The sequence below is a fragment of the Rattus norvegicus genome, chromosome 15 (assembly GCF_021556685.1).
Source record: "Rattus norvegicus strain SHRSP/BbbUtx chromosome 15, alternate assembly SHRSP_T2T, whole genome shotgun sequence".
Classification (NCBI taxonomy): Eukaryota; Metazoa; Chordata; class Mammalia; order Rodentia; family Muridae; genus Rattus; species Rattus norvegicus.
The window spans coordinates 56276780-56298353 of record NC_141548.1 but is presented as its reverse complement, the minus strand read 5'-3'; the positions used below and the strand labels follow the sequence as shown (position 1 = coordinate 56298353).

Genomic DNA, 21574 nt, shown 5'->3' with positions numbered 1-21574 from the left:
GCTTTTGATATTTAATATTTTACTTGGTACATCCCTAAATGATAAACTATCGATAATCTTGGTTATATATGAAGATAATTTCATTCATTAGTTATGCTTTTTACTATGATTGTTTTGTTACTCAGGACCCTTACCATACTCAAAACTAGTTTGCATGTTTAAAAGATTCAAGTATTTTCACTGTCTTATGAAAAAACCTTTCTCATTATTTAATTTGGGTTAATGAATCTAGCTTTTAAACTGACAAAAAAACTTATTTTAAAATCTTCCAAATGAAACTCCATTTTGGATTATCTATATTTTAAATCCAAATTATTACAGCCAAAACAAATAAACATTATATATTTATATGTGTGTGTGTACACATACAGAAACTTACATGTTTTTAATTAATGCTAAAAACATTAAGACAACTACAACAGTGTCAAGTGCCCTATAGCGTGCCTATACTTAACAGAGTAATGTAAACTCCATTTACCATAGCTAGACAGAACCAAAAATAAGTGTTTAATCTTCTTATCCAAATTATAGCAAAGACATCAATCTCTTATAACGAGAACATTCAGGAGGCTTATATTTTAATTCCTGATGTTTCTGACTAACATTTAAGATGTCTCACTGTAGAGTTATGATTTAAAAATCAACTAAATAATAGTTGTATTCTGCTAAATAATACTATACTTCTTAGGGTTTTTACTGCTGTGATAAAGCACTGATACCAAAATCAGATACTTGGGGAGCAAGGAATTTATTCCAGGTTACAACTTTCAGATCGCAGTCCGTCACTGAGAGAACTCACACTGGGTAGTAAGCTGCAGGTGAGAACCAATGCACAGGCCATGGAGGAGTGATGCCTAATGGCTTGTTCCTCATGGCTTCCTCAACCAGATTTCTTATACCATCCAAACCCACGAGCCCAGGGTTGGCACTGCCACAGTGATGTGGTCCCTCCCATTTAAACCATCAATCAGGAAAATGTTAAACACTTAAAGAAATGTTCACCATCTTTAGCCATCAGGGAACTACAAATCAAAACTACTTTGAGATCCTGTCTTACATCTGTCAGAATGGTTAACATCAATAACACAAGTGACAGGTCATGCTGGAGAGGATGCAGAGTAGGGGGAATGCTTCTCCATTGCTGATAGGAGTGCAAACTTGTGCAGCCACTATGAAAATCAGTATGGTGGTTGCTCAGAAATATGAGAATTGGTCTATCTCAAGATACAGCTATACCACTTTTGGGCATATTCCCAAAGGACACATTATCCTACCACAAGGACACTTGCTCAAACATGTTCATTGCTGCTCTATTCATAGAGCTAGAAAACAATGGAGACGTCCCTCAACGGAAGAATGGATAAGGAGAATGTAGTACATTTACACAATAAAGTACACAATAAATTTACACTCAGCTGTGGAAATAAAATGGCATCATGAAATTTGCAGGAAATGGGTGGAACTAGAGAAAATCATCCTTAGAGAGGTAATACCAATCCAGAAAGATAAATATGGTATATATTTGCTTATATGTGGCTATTAACCACTAAATAAACGATAATCAAGATACAATGTAAAGACCCAGAGAGGTTTGGCACAGAGGAAGAAGCTGGGAGCAGGTGTGTCACATAGATCTCCTCAGGAGGGGAAATAGAACAGATTTTATGAGTGGATGGGGGTGAGGGAATGGGAATGAGCTGGTCAGATGACAAAGTGGAAAGGGAGATAGGGTTGAGGGAGGTAATCCAGGAAGACACACCTGGAGTTGAGGAGCATTTGTGAGTGATATGGGGAGCTGGTGCAATGGAAACTTCCCCAAATATATGAAAGAGATCCTAATGAAGTCTTCAAATAATGAGGGAGATGTAGTCCCAGTCAGCCATCTCTTGTCACCAAATGAAGCTTCCAGCACCAGGACTGGGTTACATCCAGTTGAGTTATTTGCCAAAGGGTTCCCGTGGAAATCTCTAAACAACCCAGGCTATTGCCAAGGCTATGGAGCCTCTCCACAAACTGACAGCAAGGTTCCATTGCTAAAGACAACACCCACACACCATATTAAATATGGAGAAGTGGAGCTGCTGCCTACACAGAGACTTAATCCCTACATTTTAGTGTCTTTGGTGTAGGAAGGTATTGTACAGGCTACCAAAAGAGAAACATAAACACCAACCCAGCCAAGAATCTTAGATATACAATCTGTCCTGCCTACAAAATATGCCAGGGCAATAATGTCACAAAGCTTGTGAGAGTAACCAAGAATGTCTGATTTGACTTCAGGTCCACTGCACTACGTGGAACCCATGTCAACATTGCTTGGGTGACCAAGAACCAGAGACTAGATAGCCTACAGAACTATGGTAAAACCAATACTACTGGTCTAAAAAAAAAAAAAAAGGTAAGAATAAAATGTCTCCTAACGATATTCTGCTCTATCATAGATCAGTACCTTGTGAACAAATACAGAAACCCCCAGTCAGACATTACACAGAGAGACCTTGGAATACACAGGTCTAAATGGGATGTCCCCATCAAATCCCATCCTTTAGAGCTCAGGGAAGTCCTCAGAAGAGGAGGCCAAAAGAGCCAGAGGGATGGAGTAGAGGACAAGTTCCTCTAAATCAACTGAGGAAAGATCACATGAACTCACAGAGGCTGAAGCAGCAAGTGCAGGCCAACCCTGACCTACCCCAGGACCTCTGTGTATATATCATAGCTTTCAGCTTAGTGTTGTAACGGGGCTCCTGAGTGTGTGAGTCAGTGGCCTTTTCTTGTGCCTGCTCTCAGGGCTCTTTTTCTCTTGTTGATTTGCCTTGTCCAACATTGATATGAGATGTTTTATTTTAGCTTTTTATTTTGTTATGTTTTGTTGTTACCTCTTAGTGGAGTCTGTTCTTTTCTAATGAGTGACAGAAACTGAGTAGATCCAGAATGAAGGGGTGTGGGGAGGAACTGGGAGGAATAGAGGAAGGGGGAAATGTAATCATATGAGAAAATAATATATTTTTAATAAAGGGGGGTCCTATAGACTTGTCTACAGGCCAGTATGGTGGGGGCATTTTCTCAACTGAAGTTCCTTCTTTTTTCCTCAGCAATTCAAAAGGAGGTGCTGCATTCCTCAAGACTGTTATCACACAGAGCTGGCCTTGTTGCTAAATCACATGAAAATGAGACATGAACCGGAGGTAAGGTCATGGCAATCTGCAAAGCTGGGCAAACTGTATAACACCGGGCACAGTAGACTCTGAGGGATGGGGTGTCCAAATGAGACTAACAACATGGCCTCTAAATACACAAAGCAGACCCTGACAAAAGTATAAGGGACCATTGCTAAGTTCATTCCTAGAAGAGGCCATTTTTGGGCCACTGACTCTAGTTTGTGTCGAGTTGACATAAAACTAGCCAGGACACTATATACCACATGTAAGTGTTATGCCAGATACAGAGGACAAACAGAAAGAAAAAAATCAAATCTGATGATGGCTAAGAGTTTTGGTACAATCTAGAAGTTTCTTTCTTAATGGCTTTACCAGTTATCCCACTCTCCCGAAGCCTTCTGCCCCTCCTACAGCTCAGATTCATCTACACCAGATCCTAGGAATGAGCCTCTCTAGATATGTCAAGTAACACTTGTGCCTGTCCCCAGATGTATAAAATATGGCACTTGTCTAACAGGGGAACTACGGAGGAGAGTTTAGGAAGAAACGCTGTGTCTGCAAAGGCCAATGGACCCATTAGGACTATGGTGACAGGGAGGATTAGTATGCTGCAGGTCCAGATGGGACTGTAATTTATCTCTGACTGTCTTCGGACCCCCACAAAGTCATTCCTTGCCCACTTCTGTGGTGGACCCAACATCCCATGACTGACAGATAAAACCGGACCTCACACTCTGTGGGGTAGCAGATAAAAACCATTTTGAATGTATTAACTTACCAAATTCTAGTTTCCAAACATCAAAGGCCAAGAATTGTATCAGATAGCACCTGAGGCAGATAACAGATTCCTCTCTTGGCTATAACCTACCTCTGATGTTTCCACCAAATGTATTTGAAAAGTGTTTTGATTTATGGCTTTCTTTGTCCTGTTATGATAAAACTCCATGACACTTTTTGGCACTAGAATACTGACTGTCGGGAAACTTAGATCAGTGTTCCTGTAGACTATGGTCACTCATCTTGACTGCAGAGTAAACTCTTATCCCTTTTAAATGGGAGCTGGGATTTTGCATCAACACAGGTCACGGACCCTCCCTATTGGCCAGGACAGTGATGTTCAAGCTCCTTCCACATTTTCATTTGCAGCTTCTCCACCCAGACTCTCACCCAGCAAATCTGGGTCCTTCGTGAGTATCCTTTGAGATTCATCGAGATTAACTTTGTAGCCAAGTACTCATCCAGTTCGGTGAATATTTCATGTTTGTTGAAAAGGATGAACAGTCACTATTTAGTGGGTATCAGTATAAACAAATGCCTCTTAAAGCAAGTCCATTAGCTGCTATTAAAAATTCTATGGCCCCATTAAATCCTTGTTTTCTGAGACATGTTTAACAGCAACAACAAAAATGGCCCTTTCTAGGGATGGACTTAGCAATGGTTCCTTATACTTTTGTCAGGGTCTGCTTTGTGTATTTAGAAACCATGTTGTTAGTCTCATTTGGACACCCCATCCCTCAGAGTCTACTGTGTCCGGTGTTATACAGTTTGCCCAGCTTTGCAGATTGCCATGACCTTACCTCCGGTTCATGTCTCATTTTCATGTGATTTAGCAACAAGGCCAGCTCTGTGTGATAACAGTCTTGAGGAATGCAGCACCTCCTTTTGAATTGCTGAGGAAAAGGAATTGGCCTTTACTGAGTATTTTCATTCCTCTTTTGTTAGATTGTTTTAGTTTGCATGCCCACATGCATTCATGATGTGTATATGTGTGTGTGTGTGTGCGCGCGCGCGCGTGCTTGTTATGCATATGTGGGTAACTGTACATGCTGCTGCCCATGCATGAGTATACAGAGGTAAGAGGTGGACTTCAGCTGTATTTCTCTGTCAATCTTGATCTTAGTTTTTGAGATAGGATGTCTCACTGAATCTTAATGGTTCAGCTAGGTTAGTGGGCCAGCAAGCCCCTGGGTCAGCTTGTCTCTGTCCTCTAAGCATTGGAGCCATAGATGTACACCCCAACACTCCCACAAGCTATGTGCTCCTCCCTTCTGGCATAGCCAGCCCTTTATCTCTCGAGCGAGCGCGGTCTCTTCAAGCCCTAATGAGCACTCCCAATGCTCCAGCCTCTGTAGCAATCCATTCTCGTTCGATCTCACTCACTTTTCACAAGGTCATCGACAGCATATTCCACTGAGTCACAGTTTCATAAATTTGAAAGGTAAGGCTTAGAGGGCAGAATAACCTAACCTCATATAATCAGTAAACAGTGGTGTCAGCTATTCAAACCACATATTGCTTCTTAAATCACACGGGAGTTTCGTTAAGTAAGAAAACTGGGCATTTTAGTTATCCACAATGTGTAACATCTCTGACAGGTGGGAGTGAGGGGGGATATAATACACACTACAATGTAAAAACGGGCAAGGCACCAGGATAAGCCATTTGCAACAAAACACATTCAGTAATGAGCACCGTAAGGGATGGTTAAGGCTGGTACCAATCAAATACCATGTTGACTAAAGTACAGTGCTGCTGCCAGTCTCTCCTATGCGTCCTGTCACACAGTAACCACAGTGTTTAATAAGCACAGAGAGAAGTGTGCTTATGAAACACGAGGTGTTGATGCTGGGTGTGAGACGGGTTGCACACTAAGGCCTCTTGGAGTGGAAGAAGAGAGCACGTTCTCAGGCTTCTCACATTTCTCCCTATTCAAGGCTTCAGTGAGCTTCTTATCAGCCACGAGAACCGTCACCGTGCACTCAGGGAAGTCTGCTTGCAGACCAGTGTGCGGGTGCTGGCGGAAGGTATAGCAAAGACCAGTTTTCTCATGGCATGGAAGAAAGAAGAAAATGCATCCCCTGGATCTATCACGCCTTGGTCCTCCAAAGGCTCTAAGTGAATTCAGCATTGAGAAGCACTAACAGATGTGTGCTTAAAAAACAGACTACACTGTTGCTGGGTGGGGGTGCATCGGCCCCTGAGTCCCCTCTCAGAGTAGAAGAGGGAGGCACATTTTTAGGCCACTGACATCCTCTCTTAGTCATATCAGAGGAACAAAAATGTAAATTTTGGCTAATTCCCAGCATCAGTTAGAGCAGCAGTTCTCAACCTGTGGTCATGACCCTTTGTGGTCAAGCGACCCTTTCAGAGTCGCCTAAGACCAGTGGAAAACACAGATATTTACCTTACAATTCACAACAAAAGAAAAATCACAGTTATGAAGGTAGCAACAAAATAATTTTATAGTTGGGGTCACCACAGCATGAGGGACCGCATTACAGGGTCGGAGCAACAGGAAGGTTGAGAACCACTAAGTTAGACAAGGAAAAAGAGCGTTCACTACTACCCACAGCTGCTCTTCACTACTACTCACAGCTGCTCTTCACTACTACCCACAGCTGCTCTTCACTACTACTCACAGCTGCTATTCATTACTACCCACAGCTGCTCTTCATTACTACTCACAGCTGCTCTTCACTACTACCCACAGCTGCTCTTCACTACTACCCACAGCTGCTCTTCACTACTACCCACAGCTGCTATTCACTGCTACTCACAGCTGCTCTTCACTACTACTCACAGCTGCTCTTCACTACTACTCACAGCTGCTCATCACTGCTACTCACAGCTGCTCTTCACTACTACTCACAGCTGCTCTTTACTACTACTCACAGCTGCTATTCACTACTACCCACAGCTGCTATTCACTGCTACTCACAGCTGCTCTTCACTGCTACTCACAGCTGCTCTTCACTGCTACCCACAGCTGCTCTTCACTGCTACGCACAGCTGCTCTTCACTACTACTCACAGCTGCTATTCATTACTACCCACAGCTGCTCTTCATTACTACTCACAGCTGCTCTTCACTACTACCCACAGCTGCTCTTCACTACTACTCACAGCTGCTCTTCACTACTACCCACAGCTGCTATTCACTGCTACTCACAGCTGCTCTTCACTACTACTCACAGCTGCTCTTCACTACTACTCACAGCTGCTCTTCACTGCTACTCACAGCTGCTATTCACTGCTACTCACAGCTGCTCTTCACTACTACCCACAGCTGCTCTTCACTACTACCCACAGCTGCTCTTCACTACTACTCACAGCTGCTATTCACTACTACTCACAGCTGCTCTTCACTGCTACCCACAGCTGCTCTTCACTGCTACCCACAGCTACTCTTCACTGCTACCCACAGCTGCTCTTCACTACTACCCACAGCTGCTCTTCACTACTACCCACAGCTGCTCTTCACTACTACCCACAGCTGCTCTTCACTACTACTCACAGCTGCTATTCACTACTACTCACAGCTGCTATTCACTGCTACTCACAGCTGCTCTTCACTGCTACTCACAGCTACTCTTCACTGCTACTCACAGCTGCTCTTCACTACTACTCACAGCTGCTCTTCACTACTACCCACAGCTGCTCTTCACTACTACTCACAGCTGCTCTTCACTGCTACTCACAGCTGCTATTCACTACTACTCACAGCTGCTCTTCACTACTACTCACAGCTGCTCTTCACTACTACCCACAGCTGCTCTTCACTACTACTCACAGCTGCTATTCACTACTACTCACAGCTGCTCTTCACTACTACTCACAGCTGCTATTCACTACTACTCACAGCTGCTCTTCACTACTACCCACAGCTGCTATTCACTACTACCCACAGCTGCTATTCACTGCTACTCACAGCTGCTCTTCACTGCTACTCACAGCTGCTCTTCACTGCTACCCACAGCTCCTCTTCACTGCTACCCACAGCTGCTCTTCACTGCTACTCACAGCTGCTCTTCACTGCTACTCACAGCTGCTCTTCACTGCTATTCACAGCTGGTAGTGATTTGGAAGAAGAAAAATATGGAATATCTCATTTTAAAAAGCTTTGAAATATATTTCTTGGGAAAATCCTATATATTTAGAGGAATTACAGGTTATAGAATTTTAACAGTATATTAAAAATGAAAATATATAATGTGTATGTACTTGAATATCAAATGCCTTTTTCTATTAGCTTTTTGTAAATGCCCTTCGATATAAATACCTAGGTATGTTTATGTGTGTGTATGTATAGTACTTGAAAGTATCAACAGCTATTTCTCTAGGAAAGGATTATGTAAGATTTTGCTTGTTTTAAATCTGCATAACATGATTTTCTATACTAATTATGTGTAAATCTCATATTCCCCAGTTCAGCATCTCATAAACAGTATCTGGCCAGACTGAGAATCAAGACGCTAAGTCTGTAAAATCACAGCTTGTATTGAAAGCAGAAGATGATTCTCGCCTTCTGCGCCATCTGAGAACAATTTCAATAGAAAAACGTGAACTGACAAAGGTGATGATCTTGTTTCACTGTACAAATGGTGTGTGTGCACATATAAACACACGCTTGCATGTGTGCATATACACACATATACCTGTATCTCTCCTCCTATACCTGACTTTGCCACTAAATCATGTGAATGGTTCTATCCACCAAAGCTTGATAAATAATATTTAAATCCTAAAATCACCCAGTACAGTCCTTGAAAGTAGAGATGAAGACATTTGTATTCCAACGCCAGGATATGTGAGAAATTCAACAAATCCAACCATTATTCATCTGCACATTGAGTGACTGAGTAAGAATTGTTTGGGTAGAAATTTCTGATAGACTCATAGCCCAGGAACAGAGGAAAGCTCTTAGAGGCAAGGAAGCAGGGTCAGTGAGGTGAAGCAAGTGCAGCTGCTTGCCTCTAGACGGACAATGCGACATAGTTCAGACTTCCTCTCCCACACCTTTCAGCGGAGGCGGAAGGGGGCTATGCTACGGATGGCTCAGTAATATTTCCCATGGAAATGTCCGGCGCTTATGAGTAAGAAACGCACCCTCTGTTCAAAGTGAACCATAAAGCCACCTCATTCTCCCCATTTCAGAAGGCCAGATCTGGAGGCTGTACCTGGCGACGCCAATGTGACCTCCCCAGAGAGAATGAGCTTCCCTTTCTTCCTCCTGTCCTCAACAAAACCCCTTCCCTCCTACTCTAGAGAAATAGCCGAGATACCTGGAATCAGCGCGTCTGTGGATCTTTGCGCATTTGTTTCTTCGGGGTGGAGGCCACTTGAGAGAAGTCTATTATTCGCACAGGACAGGACGGGGCCTCCGGTGTACTTCCTCTGGAGCCCTTTCCCTTCAAGTTTCCTTATTCCTTTAGCCACAGCCTATCAACAGCCTGTTTACAAATCCCAGCCTCCACCATAGGAAGCTCTTGAAGCTTTCAAAGCCCCATCAGGGCTAAGGTCTCTGTGCATTACATAAGACACCTCTCCCAGAGAACTCTTTTCCCTTTGGAAATAGACATAAATAAGGGAAACACATGTTCTGAGACGTGCCCTGAGCCAAGTCCTCAGGAATGGCTTTAAGATCACAACAGCTCACAGTACAAGATTAGCAAAACCGGTCCTTCTCGTTCCTAACTAAATAATTTCTGCTAAGCCAAGCCAGATGTTAACCCCCTGGTTCTACTTTTTGTTGCATCTTTTTGTTGCATTGGTGTATAGCTCTCAATCTTCTCCAAACACCAGGATCACCAATATAGCTATTATATTCTTTGTGCATTTCTAGTCTTCACTGAAGTCACCAGCACCTCACAAGCATGTACCACAAATACCCCAACTGAGAAAGCAGAGAGGGTTTTCTTCTTCCCAGTAACACCTTCGTAAAGTGACACACCCCATTACAAATCCTCGGGAAGTGATCTTTTTAAAGATTTATATATATATATATATATATATATATGTATGTATGTATATGTATATATATATATGTACACTGTAGCTATCTTCAGACACATCAGAAGAGGGAATCAGATCTCATTACAGATGGCTGTGAGCCACCATGTGGTTGCTGGGATTTGAACTCCGCACCTCTGGAAGAGCAGTCAGTGCTCTTAACCACTGAGCCATCTCTCCAGCCCGGGAAGTGATCTTTTTAATGTGTTGAACCCAGTCATGGACTTGGAGCTGAATAAACAGGGATCATTCCGTCTTTCCTCACCCAGTGAGAACAGTGAGTGCCTTACAGCTATTATCCCATTATGATCTGATTCTGGAGTGGGTTGAAAGAGATGGTGTGTATAGTATTCTGGATCGTGAGGGAAGTCCCCCTCCAGCAATGATTAGGCAAGGTTTCCATGACTCCAGCGTAGAGAAGGGGCACAGACTAAGTCTCAAGGCGCCCCATTTGGTGGGTTGTAAGCAAATTCCTCTGCCATAGAATCCACTCTCGAAAGCAAGTCGGTGGCGGAGCCAAACGTGCTAAATTCAGAAGGGTAGAGCTGCTTTGCTTGGAAGAGAAGAACAAACCCCCAGCTCTTTTCCTCAGGCTCCTGCATACCATGCCTCTTCCTCTGCTAAGAATTGCCTCAGCTGGAATGACTGCCAGAGTAAAGGAGTCTTCCTATATCATCAGCAAGAAAGGCTGTCACATGAACTAGACAGCGAAGCAGTGTCCTAGAACATTCATTAATGTCAGTCCCGATAAACGGTCTGATACGGGTGCATTATACAAGTGGAAATCCAACAGAACTGTGGCATCACTGTCAACGGCATGGCCACAAGAGAGCAGATACTGCTGCAGTTGTCCAGCTGAGGCAAAAGACCCAACATCAATGCATGTCCAGGCGACCTCTGCTCAACTAAACCTAACCCATCATTATCACTCCCTTACACAAGCTGTAGTCTTTAATACACCTCTGAGTGAAACATATGTTCAATTCAGACAGGAAGAATAAAGCAGAATGGTAGATTTGAAAAACACATTGGGTTTTTTTTGTTTTTTGTTTGTTTGTTTGTTTTGTTTTGCGCTGCTGAAGAGGACCAGCTGCTATTGGCTCTATAAAAAAGTCATTGCAAAGCATTTCCAAGTGCCAGAGGTTACAGTCTCAGCGGAAGTGATGACTTCCACACACCTTGCAAGCATATGGATGTTTCAATTATCAAAAGTTCCTCAGTTTTGCAGGTAAGGAAACTGCAGGGGCTTAGAAATGCTGGGCAATGCGCCTGAAAGCCAAGCCAACAAGTGACAGCATGGGGATTAGAATCCAAAGAGCAGAGCTACACTGCCTTTGTCTAAATATGATGTACACACTAGAATTCTCAAGAGCCCCGCACAACGGGGCCTTCCATGTAGTGACTAACAAATCTGGTTTACATATCATAAATCAGACATGTCGTAATTAAGAGCATACAGGACAGTGACCTTTGTCAACATAACTGTCAGGACCTAGGTAAAATATTAAGGCATTGACAGAATATTAAGGCCTAGATAGCTTGCCATTATAAGGGAACTTTCTAACGTTAGTGTGTAGAGATTTCCTCACAAACCACACAAACACTGATCTCAGTCAGGCAGGGATGGGTTATTAATTATACTCTCCAGGACTGATTGATCAAGGGAACTGAACCTTGACCCCGAGTTAAGATCCTACAGGGTTAAGCCCCAAATCTACAAACGTCTGTACCAAGTTATTTCACCAATTTAGGGACAGGGGATTCCCTTAGGAATATGTCTTTGTTGCCCATTATCCAAAACATGATTGTGTCCATTGGTTAGGGTATTCCACTGTGGCAGGGGGTTTATCTAACCTTCATGTCTTAACTTGTCCTTTTCTAGTTCCTAACAATAACAGCAAGAAGTGTTATTTAACTTTTTGGCATAAAAATGTCTGATATCATCTAGTTGTAGAATATATAGCCTACAATGAAAAATGATCATTGCATCTAAGAAAGACAAATTCTCCCTGAGTTTTGGGGAAAGTACCTGTGTAAGTCACACTACACAACCCAAACAACCTAATATTAAACTGGAGGGGAAGAGAAAGAAAGGAACATTGGTTCAAGTGAGTAGATCAGCAAAGTTTTGGGAATGATGTAAGCTTTCACTTATGTAGCTGAAATTATAAAGCCTAAAAGTAATATTTAATTAGTAAAGTTGAGGTTTAATGCCTAGCAAAGGGATGTGTGCAGACAGGCGCTCTGATGTTTCACTTCAGAACAAATGGCTGAATTCACAGACATAAATGCTAAGGACACACAGACATTGTTCTTCCACACACTTGAACAGTTTTCTCGAACTCCACCATGTCGCTCCCATGACATTTCCTGGTTGGCACCGTGTTCCTTTTGATTTGAATCCCAGGATCTCTAACTCAAACCAAGGAAAGGAAGTACCCATCCATCTTGAGATGGAGAAGGAAACTAAGGCCCCCAAAGAGTGTAGAGCAGGAACAAAGCTCTGGGCTTCGCGCTGAGACACAGGGGTTAGAAGAGCAACATCTAGCAACTGCTTCTACCACAAGGTTTCATTCACATCTGTGATAAGGCAAAGCCATTCTCCGCTAAATCCTGAGAGCACTTGACATAAATGTATGTCTTTAAAGTCGCACAGGGGCGACTGGTAGTAAAGACACGCTGAGTATGCACAGCTAATATCAACAGTTGTAAACTCAGGCCAGGAAAAACAAACAAACAAACAAAAAACCTACTGTTTCTCAAAAGCATCTCAGTGCCCTGAGGACGCAATAGAGAACCAATACACACTCCGAGATAACTTCATTTTATAGGATCCTCTAAAAGGGACCCAGGCAAAAGAATACACATATCTCCAGTTTTTTTTTTTCCACACAGTAAGATGTTAGCTTAGATCCAGACTGGCCAAAGTGTTTAGCAAACTTCGGTCGTGTTTGAAAGGAAAACCAATCAAACAAACAAAGGTCTGCAAAACGATGAAGACGCCTCGCACACATGTTATATCATCTAACAGTGGCGTCCTTTCACCAAAGGCAAATCTGAGGTCTCTGAGTAGGCTCCATCCCTAAGACAACCGATAGCATTATCTGTCGGGTGCTCCCGTCTCTGTTCTCCCAGAAGGCTTTTATCTCAGTTTAGCAGCAACAACAACCACCACCATGATGCAGGATGCCTAGAACCTGGGCGCTCACTGTGAACTTGGCTGCTTTCACACAAGCCGCTAACAGAGCGACAGCACTGCAGTTCATTCTGGCCCACAGAGGTTCTGCCAAATGGCAAATCCAATCACAAGGGAACTGGCCAACCGAACTGTACAGCAGGTGAAATAGAACCTTAAAGGCAAAGAGGGAGCACCCTCCTTTCTAAGAGAAACAGTATGAAGGAAGAGGAGGAGGAGGGGGGGAGGAGGAAGAGGGGGGAGGGGGAGAAGGAGGAAGAGGAAAAAATGAAGGAAGAAAGGAAGGAAGGAAGGGAGGAAGGAAGGAAGGAAGGAAGGAAGGGGAAGGGGAGGTAGCCGTACTTTCAAAACCAACAAATTAAATACAAGCAGTGCTAAAGTTATCTGAACTGAGTGAAATGTAGGCTTTCAAAATTTTATCCTGTGCTTCCGTCATCCCCATGTAAAAGACGTGTAAGGTATGGCAGAAGAGCTGACATGGGCATGGAAGACATACCAAACCAACAATTTAATTTTCATTACTATTTCATTTCCCTAAATGGTTGGAGCTATAGTTACAGTAATAGTCACAGAAGACAAAATATTTACAACTACAGAGATCACATATTAACATGCCCTGGGTTCTGACATGGTAGTTGCCAGGAGAAACCTGCAGGGAATGACAAAGCATTTTTTTTAATTAACAAATGCACTTGGCTTGATTTTTGACTATGCAAAGCTAAGCATACATTTTAAACACATCCGTCAGTGAAACCGTATTCCAGTCAGTCTCAGCTTTTAAGAATAGAGAACCGGCTGCAGAGACTGGCCCCCACACCTTTATCCTTAAGAATGGAAACATGTCTGCTGTTTACAGAATATGAACAATATACATTACTTGAGACAAACCTGGCCACCAGATTTGCCTTTCTGTCTGCTTCCTGTCCTTCTGGGAGACTAATCAATCTAAAGCAAACACAGGAGAAAACGGAATAAAACCCCTGGTTTGGAAACAGTTCCTAGTAAACAACAAAGTAATCTATATGACAAAACCACATACCAATACCCCAAAGGACAACAATTGTACAGTATTACCCAGACTCCTTTTTAATTATTATTTTCCCATTGTTTCAAAATACATGCTTGCTCTTCGGAGAAAAGGGAAGACTTGGTTAGTAAGCGAATCAGGAAGTCTCTGATTTCCAAAGGTGCTATTGAAATTTCCACAAGAAGAGAAATATATAAGGGAGATGCCTGAAAGGAAGTGCCCCTTACTTGAATTCTCAGTTGGATTTCCCCGCCTCTGTAATAGGTTCTTTCCAGTTTCTGTTCTCAAATCTCCAGAGAAGCAAGCACATATAATAGGCGAACATACGCGGCACATCTACCACTGAAGAGGGAGATTCACTGACACCACGACAAAAAAAAAAAAAAAAAAAAAAAAAAAAAAAAAAAAAAAAAAAAGCACCAGCACCCGTAATCACAGCCAACCACCGTGACAGTGAGACCTGGGTGTCCTTTTAAAGCGCTTTGGAACCACTGCCTACAGCTCTCGTTCCCACACAGTTCCACTTCCACCAAAAACTTACTTTAAAGGCTCAGAAAGACGAAACAGGTTGCACCCAAGAGTCAAGAAGGAAAACAGAATGTGCGATTTGGAGACAGGGTATTACTGCAAAATGAGCAACGATGGACAGCTGCCCAAAAGTGTAGCGTTATTAGAAAATGCCAACCCAGACTCCAGACACCCGTATCAAGTCATGGAGAAAAGTAAGAAAATAATAGTGGCCACTGTTTTAAGAGTAAGAATAGTAATAACGATTGTCACCACAGCCTTCCGTACAGCTGCACGTGGAGCCACTCCTCCGGGCTCCACCACTTCAGCCTCTGGGTATCCTGCACTGCCCTCAGCAGAATCAGACCGCACTGGCCCAGGGTGGCGAAATCAGTGGGTGGATCGAGTGGGCGGGGTAGCTGGGCGGAGTGTTGAGCCCCGCCCCTTGTTCCTGGCACGCCCAACACTCGGGCGCCTGCGCTTCCCACCCCGCTCGCCGGGATGCGGGTGGGGGTGGGGGGGCAAATTGGGAGGGGGATCCTGGTTGGTGGTCCTCACTATGAGCGTAACTGGGCTTGGGGTGCTGCTAATGGAGCTGCGTCCTGCAGGAACATGGAGACCTAACTGAAGACCTCTCTAGACAGTCACTGGCAGCCAGGACTCAGGGACAAAGGAGATGGATGTGGGAAATCTGGTCTGTTGACTTGAAGGCAGGGTCCGTAGGAGCCTGACACTTGGGAGCCGGGGTGGAGTGGGGTGTGGGGGACCGTCTCCTTACCAACTAGAGAAGAAAACTTGTGGCGGGCGGGCACGCGCGGCCAGCCGGCAAATCAGGAGCGAGCGCTGGCCTGCAGTTACCTTTCGCGGGTAAACCGCTCTTCTGCACCGCACCAGGGTTCCCTGCCCGGCGTCCCGCGGAGCAGCACAGTGCCAGGCACTTTTGAGGTTGCCCTGAAAACAAAGACTCATTTTTTTTGGGGGGTGGGGAAGGAGGACATCTGGGGTTCTTATTTCCCTATTCTCTGGGATTCTCCGCCATCCTGGAACGTCTCATTGTATTAAAGCCTGTCTTATTTTTGAGTTGCGTAATTATGGACAAATTAAGTCAGCTGAGAGTTAAAACAAGCCATTGCCATACAAGAAAACAGTTTGTTTGTATAAGGTTAGATATTGTGGGATTTCAGAGGCCTTTTCTTTTCTTTTCTTTTTCCAAAATCGCTTCTGAATCTATACTGATATTTGGGAGATAGTGAATGAAATGTCGTGCCTATATTGGGGGAAGGGAGGTTCCCATTTAATAATTGAAAATGGCGTTGGCTGGTTGAATTTTGTTCCCACACGGGAAATGTTAGCAAGGTCTTGATTAATAATAGAATGTGTTTTATCTATATTAATTATTAATCTAATTTTTTTAAAGAAGCCATCCCTCCCCGAAGTAGCCCAGGCTGATGCTTCTGCCTCAGGCTTTCAAGTGTTGGGCTTACAAGTATATTCCCCAACTTCTAAAAAAGAGTGAAAAAAATCATTTAAAACTTATTTTTGAAGCATTTTTAAAATGACAGTTTCAATACAGGCTTAAGCATGAGGTTTAAGAAAGACAGAAAGTCTTCCACTCTTTTTTTCCCCCTTACAAAGCTAGCCTGCTTGAACTCAGTATAGTAGCTGCACAGAATGGTTTCTGTAAGGGTATTTTCTAAGTGATAACCACTTCTTTTCAGTAACAATTCATTCTCGGGAAGTTCAGCTCTCACTTAACTGACAGCTATGAGAAAGAGAATTTATCACTCATTCAAAACCCAGCAGCACCCACTGCTTCTTCGAAGACCCTTACCTCCAAAGCTCCCTAAACTACCTTTAGTAAAGAAGAAAGTTCGTATAGTACAAACAGGTATGTACAGATCTGTGTGTTAACCTTGGTGTGGTTTTGTCCATAGAAGTCCCTTGCTTTATATAATTTACAATCACAGTAAAGACCGTTACTAGTAGCCATAAGGAAGAATGTTTATCGTAAAGCGACAATGGCCAAGAATCAGTTCTCTAGGTGTGCTCACTGATTGATCCCCATTCGTGGACTTGTCAGATGTGAGTTTACTCACTGCTAAAACGTATTTGAAATCTCCAAATCAATCGTTCTTTCTATGCATGGGAATGTGTGTTTAGGTGAAAATACAAGTTGCCCAACACACATGTACCCAGTACCCACCTGGATGGTGCAGGATTAACTCTGCCTTCCTGTTTCAGACCCTGTAATATAAACATGTGTTCCTTTCCTGGGCTACTTAATTCCATGGTTTTGGAATTTCTGTGCCCCTCCCCCCTTCCTCTGCTTGGTTTATTCCCAACTGTAGCACTGAAGCTCATTCTAAGCAAAAGAGAGTTGGAATGTGATTGGTAGAGAACACCACATCAGATGAACTTCTTGACGTGTATAGGGCTCTTGGCTGTGAGGTCTATGTTAACAAATCAATAATATATTCTATATATTAAGAAAGTATATTTAATTATATCTACATATTCAAATAATATGTCCTTAAATGCAGAGCATATAACCACAACAATAAATGTGTTGATTGGTTGATGAAAATGTTGAGAACAGAGTCTTAAAGGAGGCTGACCTTCTATTTTTCCCTTGGAATTTAGTGTAGGGTAATTGAGCACTGGCTAAGTCTTCACAAATAATGAAGACTGACTGTATTTATTAAGCGCAGTGTAGGAACTTGTGATGAAATAATTAACAAACCAGACCTTGCTCATCATCTTCTGTCAGGAGGGATAGGGGTCGGAGAGATGGTTCAGTGGTTAAGCACTGGCTGCTCTTCCTAGAGGACCAGGGTTCGATGCCCAGCAACAACTTGGTGCCTCACAGTTCCAGGGTATCCAGTGCTCTCTTCTGGTCTCTGCAGGCACTAGGCATGCATGTTATGGAGGCAAAAACACATGCACATTTCAAAATAAAACGTTAAAGATGAGTCACGTTTAAATGTGACTTTATTTAATCCTGTCACACCTGTTTAATCCTATTCTTCGTATGTCTCCATTACCTACTGCTCTTATAAGAGCAATGATATTTCTTTGTCTTTCCCTTCTGAATTTCCTCTACCACTTGGCTTTACCAATTGTATTATTTTGATGCCAATGTTTACATTGTAAACTTTATTTATAATGTCAAAGTTATACTTTCATCTATGCCTATCAAAGGTGTGAAAAAGGCAGGAAATCCATTACCTCCAAATCCCACACAACCGTGGTCGTGCCATTTCTATGTCATCCTTTCTGTGTTTCTGTAATGTCCTGTGTTTCTATATTGACAAGCTGATCTGTAAACAGCACCCATGGCCATGCAGATTGATGGTTCCTTATCGGGTTCTGTGTTGGACTTTTCCAATGTCTTTTGGTTTAACGCCATAGTCCAGTGCAGAATTTCTCAACCTTGGCACTACAAAGGTTGTTTGCTTTTGGCATCTTGGAGAGTCTATGACCTTGACTGACATTGATCCAGAGTACTTTGTTCATAGTGGATGTCTGAGATATTTGCTCAATGAATGAACAAATGTAGTGGTTCAAGCCTAATTTATAAGATTACGTTAAAACACCGAACCACAATGTTCATACAGCCAAAAGTTAGAACATACCCTTCATCCTATAGAATTTAATGACTTTGTTTCTGCTTTACATCACCTTTTAGTTGGCTAGTAATAATGAGCTTCACACAAAATGAAGACCCAAAGCGACAGGAGAAAGCAGCACTGGACACATTAGGTGTCCATGCAGCCATACAGACAGGTGTGGTTAGCAGCTATGAGAAGTTGTTAGGGTAGGAGCGAGGCTTGAACCAAACCTTGTCTTGAAGTGGAATAGAAGAGGGGATCATGTGCTTTCTGAGAGCAGAGGACAGTACTGGAAAAGAAGGAATAGAATACCTTAAAACAACAACAACTAAGGTCATGGTGAAATGACACGGTTAAGGATGCTGGGACACCTTGCTTAGGTGGTAGGGGGACACCAGCTTCCCCATCAGTAGACACTCCTAGGAGTCCATACATGGGTCTCTGCAAGTCCCCTCAATTGGTTTGAAATATGCCCCTCTCCAGCCACCAAAAGGAGAAGGGAGAGTCCGAGAACAGGGCTAACGGATGGCAATGGCGCTATCTACTGTTCCTCTCTCAGAGCCTAGTTCTGTTCTCTTGTATAGAGAAGGAGGAGTTGAGACACTGGGTAAAGCATTTGTGTATCTTCCCACTGAAGTTCTGCCATAATGAATCAATTCCCTCCTCACTGGGAATTTACTGTAGTTACGAACAGAAAGATGACGCTTGACACTCTGTCCCATAGGTAAGGAGAGGTGCATCTGATGCAGTAAGGTACCCAAGAATTCATGCTCCGGGGATTCTGGACCTAAGTGAGGAGAGAGTTCTTAGCAGAGAAATAAAGACACAGTATCTTCTAGTCAATATCAGTGTGTCCCCAAGTCTGAAAGCCTGCTTTTATATTTTCATTTGGCGTTAAAAAGAAATGTTGCTCTTTACTTTAAAAAAATGGGATGGGGAAAGCTAATGATGAAAGAGTCATCTCATCAAAAGTCACTGTCACCATCTACACGATCGGAGTTTCCGGGACGACTGTTCCAATCTCTTCTTTATGTCTTGGACCTTTCCCCACCGCTTTTGTTTTTCCAAGAGTTGCTCCATCCTTTCCAAGTCGGTGAGCTTCTCAATTGTTTGCTCAGAGTGTATTCCTATCAGCTTGACAGAAGTCCCCACAGCTAAACAGGTCTGTTCTTAGAAGCTGAGTGAGCAATGAAAAACAAAAATCAGCCTTTAGCAGCTTTGTTTGGAGAGGTTGATAAATAGAGGCTAACTTCGCTCCTTTCCCCCTTTATCCCGCCTAGGCTCCGCTAGAGAACCTCAGGAGGCCCGCAGAAAGTTCGACACCGAGGAAAGCGCTTTAGTGAAAATCGACCAAAGTGTTTCTCAACCACAAAAACCTGCCAGCGTTCAAAACGTCTGTCTTGATTATGAGCATGATGAACCCGAAAGAGTGGTTAACATTTTTCCGCATCCACACGGTGTTCGCCGCCTTCATTGGAAGGTCCCAAAGAGCGCCGCCGGTTCCATGTTCATTCCACGATGTCTGTCCGCATCTTCCAGAGTTTTTAGGAAAACACTAAGCCAAATAAAAAGAGCCAGAAAGTCCTTGAAAAGCAAACAAGATGACGATCTCACTAAAAAGCCATTTAGCAACACTTTAGTTATTTCCGAGGAGCTTTCCAAACCTTTACCCCCTTCTTACTCTAGGCTTATAGCCTCTAGGTTTAAGCACTCAGGTACAAAGTTTCGCCCTGCACCAAAGATTTCACACTATATTCAAGAGCTTCCTCTTCTCAAAGATGTGAAGGAAACAGTGCTTAGCCCCATATCCAGCGCTTCGTCTGCAATACCAGAACCAGAGTGGTCTGAACGCCCACTCCCTAAGACAACCATAGGTAAAGTGATACAGCTGAACACCGGTTCGCTCCCGCCTGCCCACTCTCTGCCAACGCCTGCTTTGCCAAGAAAACCTCCAAGGCAGATTATGATAGGTGAGTAAAACTGAAACGTGGTCTTCAGGAGTGGGGTCATTAAGAACAGAGGAGAAAGACAAGTACAAGGAGGTGGATAGTTTTTAAGGTAGGAAAAAAAAAGAGAGAACATTTAAATTAACATTTGGTACCTCAGCCTGGGAGTACCAGTAATCAACCTGTCCTTAGAGAGGTAGGGATGACAGCCTGGCTACTGTATCCAGATAGCATTGATGAAAGTTCATCAGAAATTCACAAAAAAAAAACAAAAAACAAAAAACTAGAAAGAAATCAGTGAGAAGGTGCCTGGCATTGCTCTACATAGGGCCTAAAGTCTTCAAGCGAGGATAAACAGCTATTTAGGGGGTGGCCTAGAGGATTTCTGAAGGAGACAGGAAGTGCTGACATGTGCACCCCAACCCGATGATGATGATGATGATGATGATGATGATGATGCTTATAATGAAATCACCCTCAAAGGTATCTAAAAGTTGTCCTCCCCCCCCCTTTTATCTAGAAAATGCTGTAATGACTAGAAAGACAGAAACCCAGAAACCAGTTGAGAGTAAGTACTGGGTTTATACTTTCTTGGAGAAATTGTAAGATCATTCTCCCCACCACCAGTATGTGTTATTTGGTTTGTGTAAGTGTTAGGGCACACGTGTGCCCTAACAAGTGTTAGGCCATTCACTGAGCAGTTATTCCTTACACATGGGCAATGGGCCAGATGTTGTATGGATGTTGAGAATGTTGAAACTGATGTGTTCTTAATCCAGTGAGGGGCAATAGATGCACACTTTTCAGTCTCTCCCCCCACATGCCAGGCCCCATTCTAAGTGCCTGGACCTCAGCCATCTGACAGAAACAAGTGAGAACCATCTTTAGGGAGAGTTGACCTTGTTCTGCTCCCAGAGGTGGTAGCAGACAGGGCTCACCCCTTCACTTAGGAGGTGGAGGCAGGGGGATTGAAAGTTCAAGTCCAGCCTGGGCTACATAGTGAGGTCCATGCCAGGCTGTGCTATATACACCATTGTCTGAAAATTTACCCAACTTTAGATCTCACATGTGTATCACCTACAATCTGATGGACATAGTATGTGGCGAATGACTTATTACCAAGCATAGGAAAGCAAAATGAATGAAAAGTAGCAGTAACATATTAGAGTTCGCTGACAGATTCTTAATTGAGAGTTCTGCTCCTGTCCCAGTTTTGAGTCACTTCTGTTGGACTATTGTTTTTACCAAAATCAATAGTTAAGTCTACCAAAATGTGCATAAAACAGTGCCTGAAGGCACTAGAAAGTAGACAATGTGGACATAACTTGGATGTCCCAAACCTAG

The 21574-nt window shown here is 43.1% G+C and overlaps 2 protein-coding genes across 4 annotated transcripts in view; one reads left to right on the top strand and one right to left on the bottom strand.

The window, feature by feature from the left end:
* Positions 1–9333, bottom strand: part of Lcp1 (lymphocyte cytosolic protein 1) — a 102087-nt gene extending 92754 nt beyond the window's left edge. Inside the window, exon 1 of the mRNA XM_087585826.1 lies at positions 9220–9333. The gene's annotated coding sequence lies outside the window, so the exon portion shown is untranslated. The remainder of the gene's footprint in view (positions 1–9219) is intronic.
* A 5790-nt stretch (positions 9334–15123) lies between these two features.
* The window catches only part of Lrrc63 (leucine rich repeat containing 63), a 37292-nt gene continuing 30841 nt past the window's right edge, over positions 15124–21574 (top strand). Inside the window, exons 1-4 of one of the 3 annotated variants that reach the window (XM_087586334.1) lie at positions 15124–15621; positions 16395–16564; positions 19565–20254; positions 20751–20798. In XM_087586334.1, coding sequence (XP_087442460.1) covers positions 16441–16564; positions 19565–20254; positions 20751–20798 — 862 coding nt within the window. In that variant the 5' untranslated portion in view covers positions 15124–15621; positions 16395–16440. 3 annotated transcript variants of the gene reach the window in all.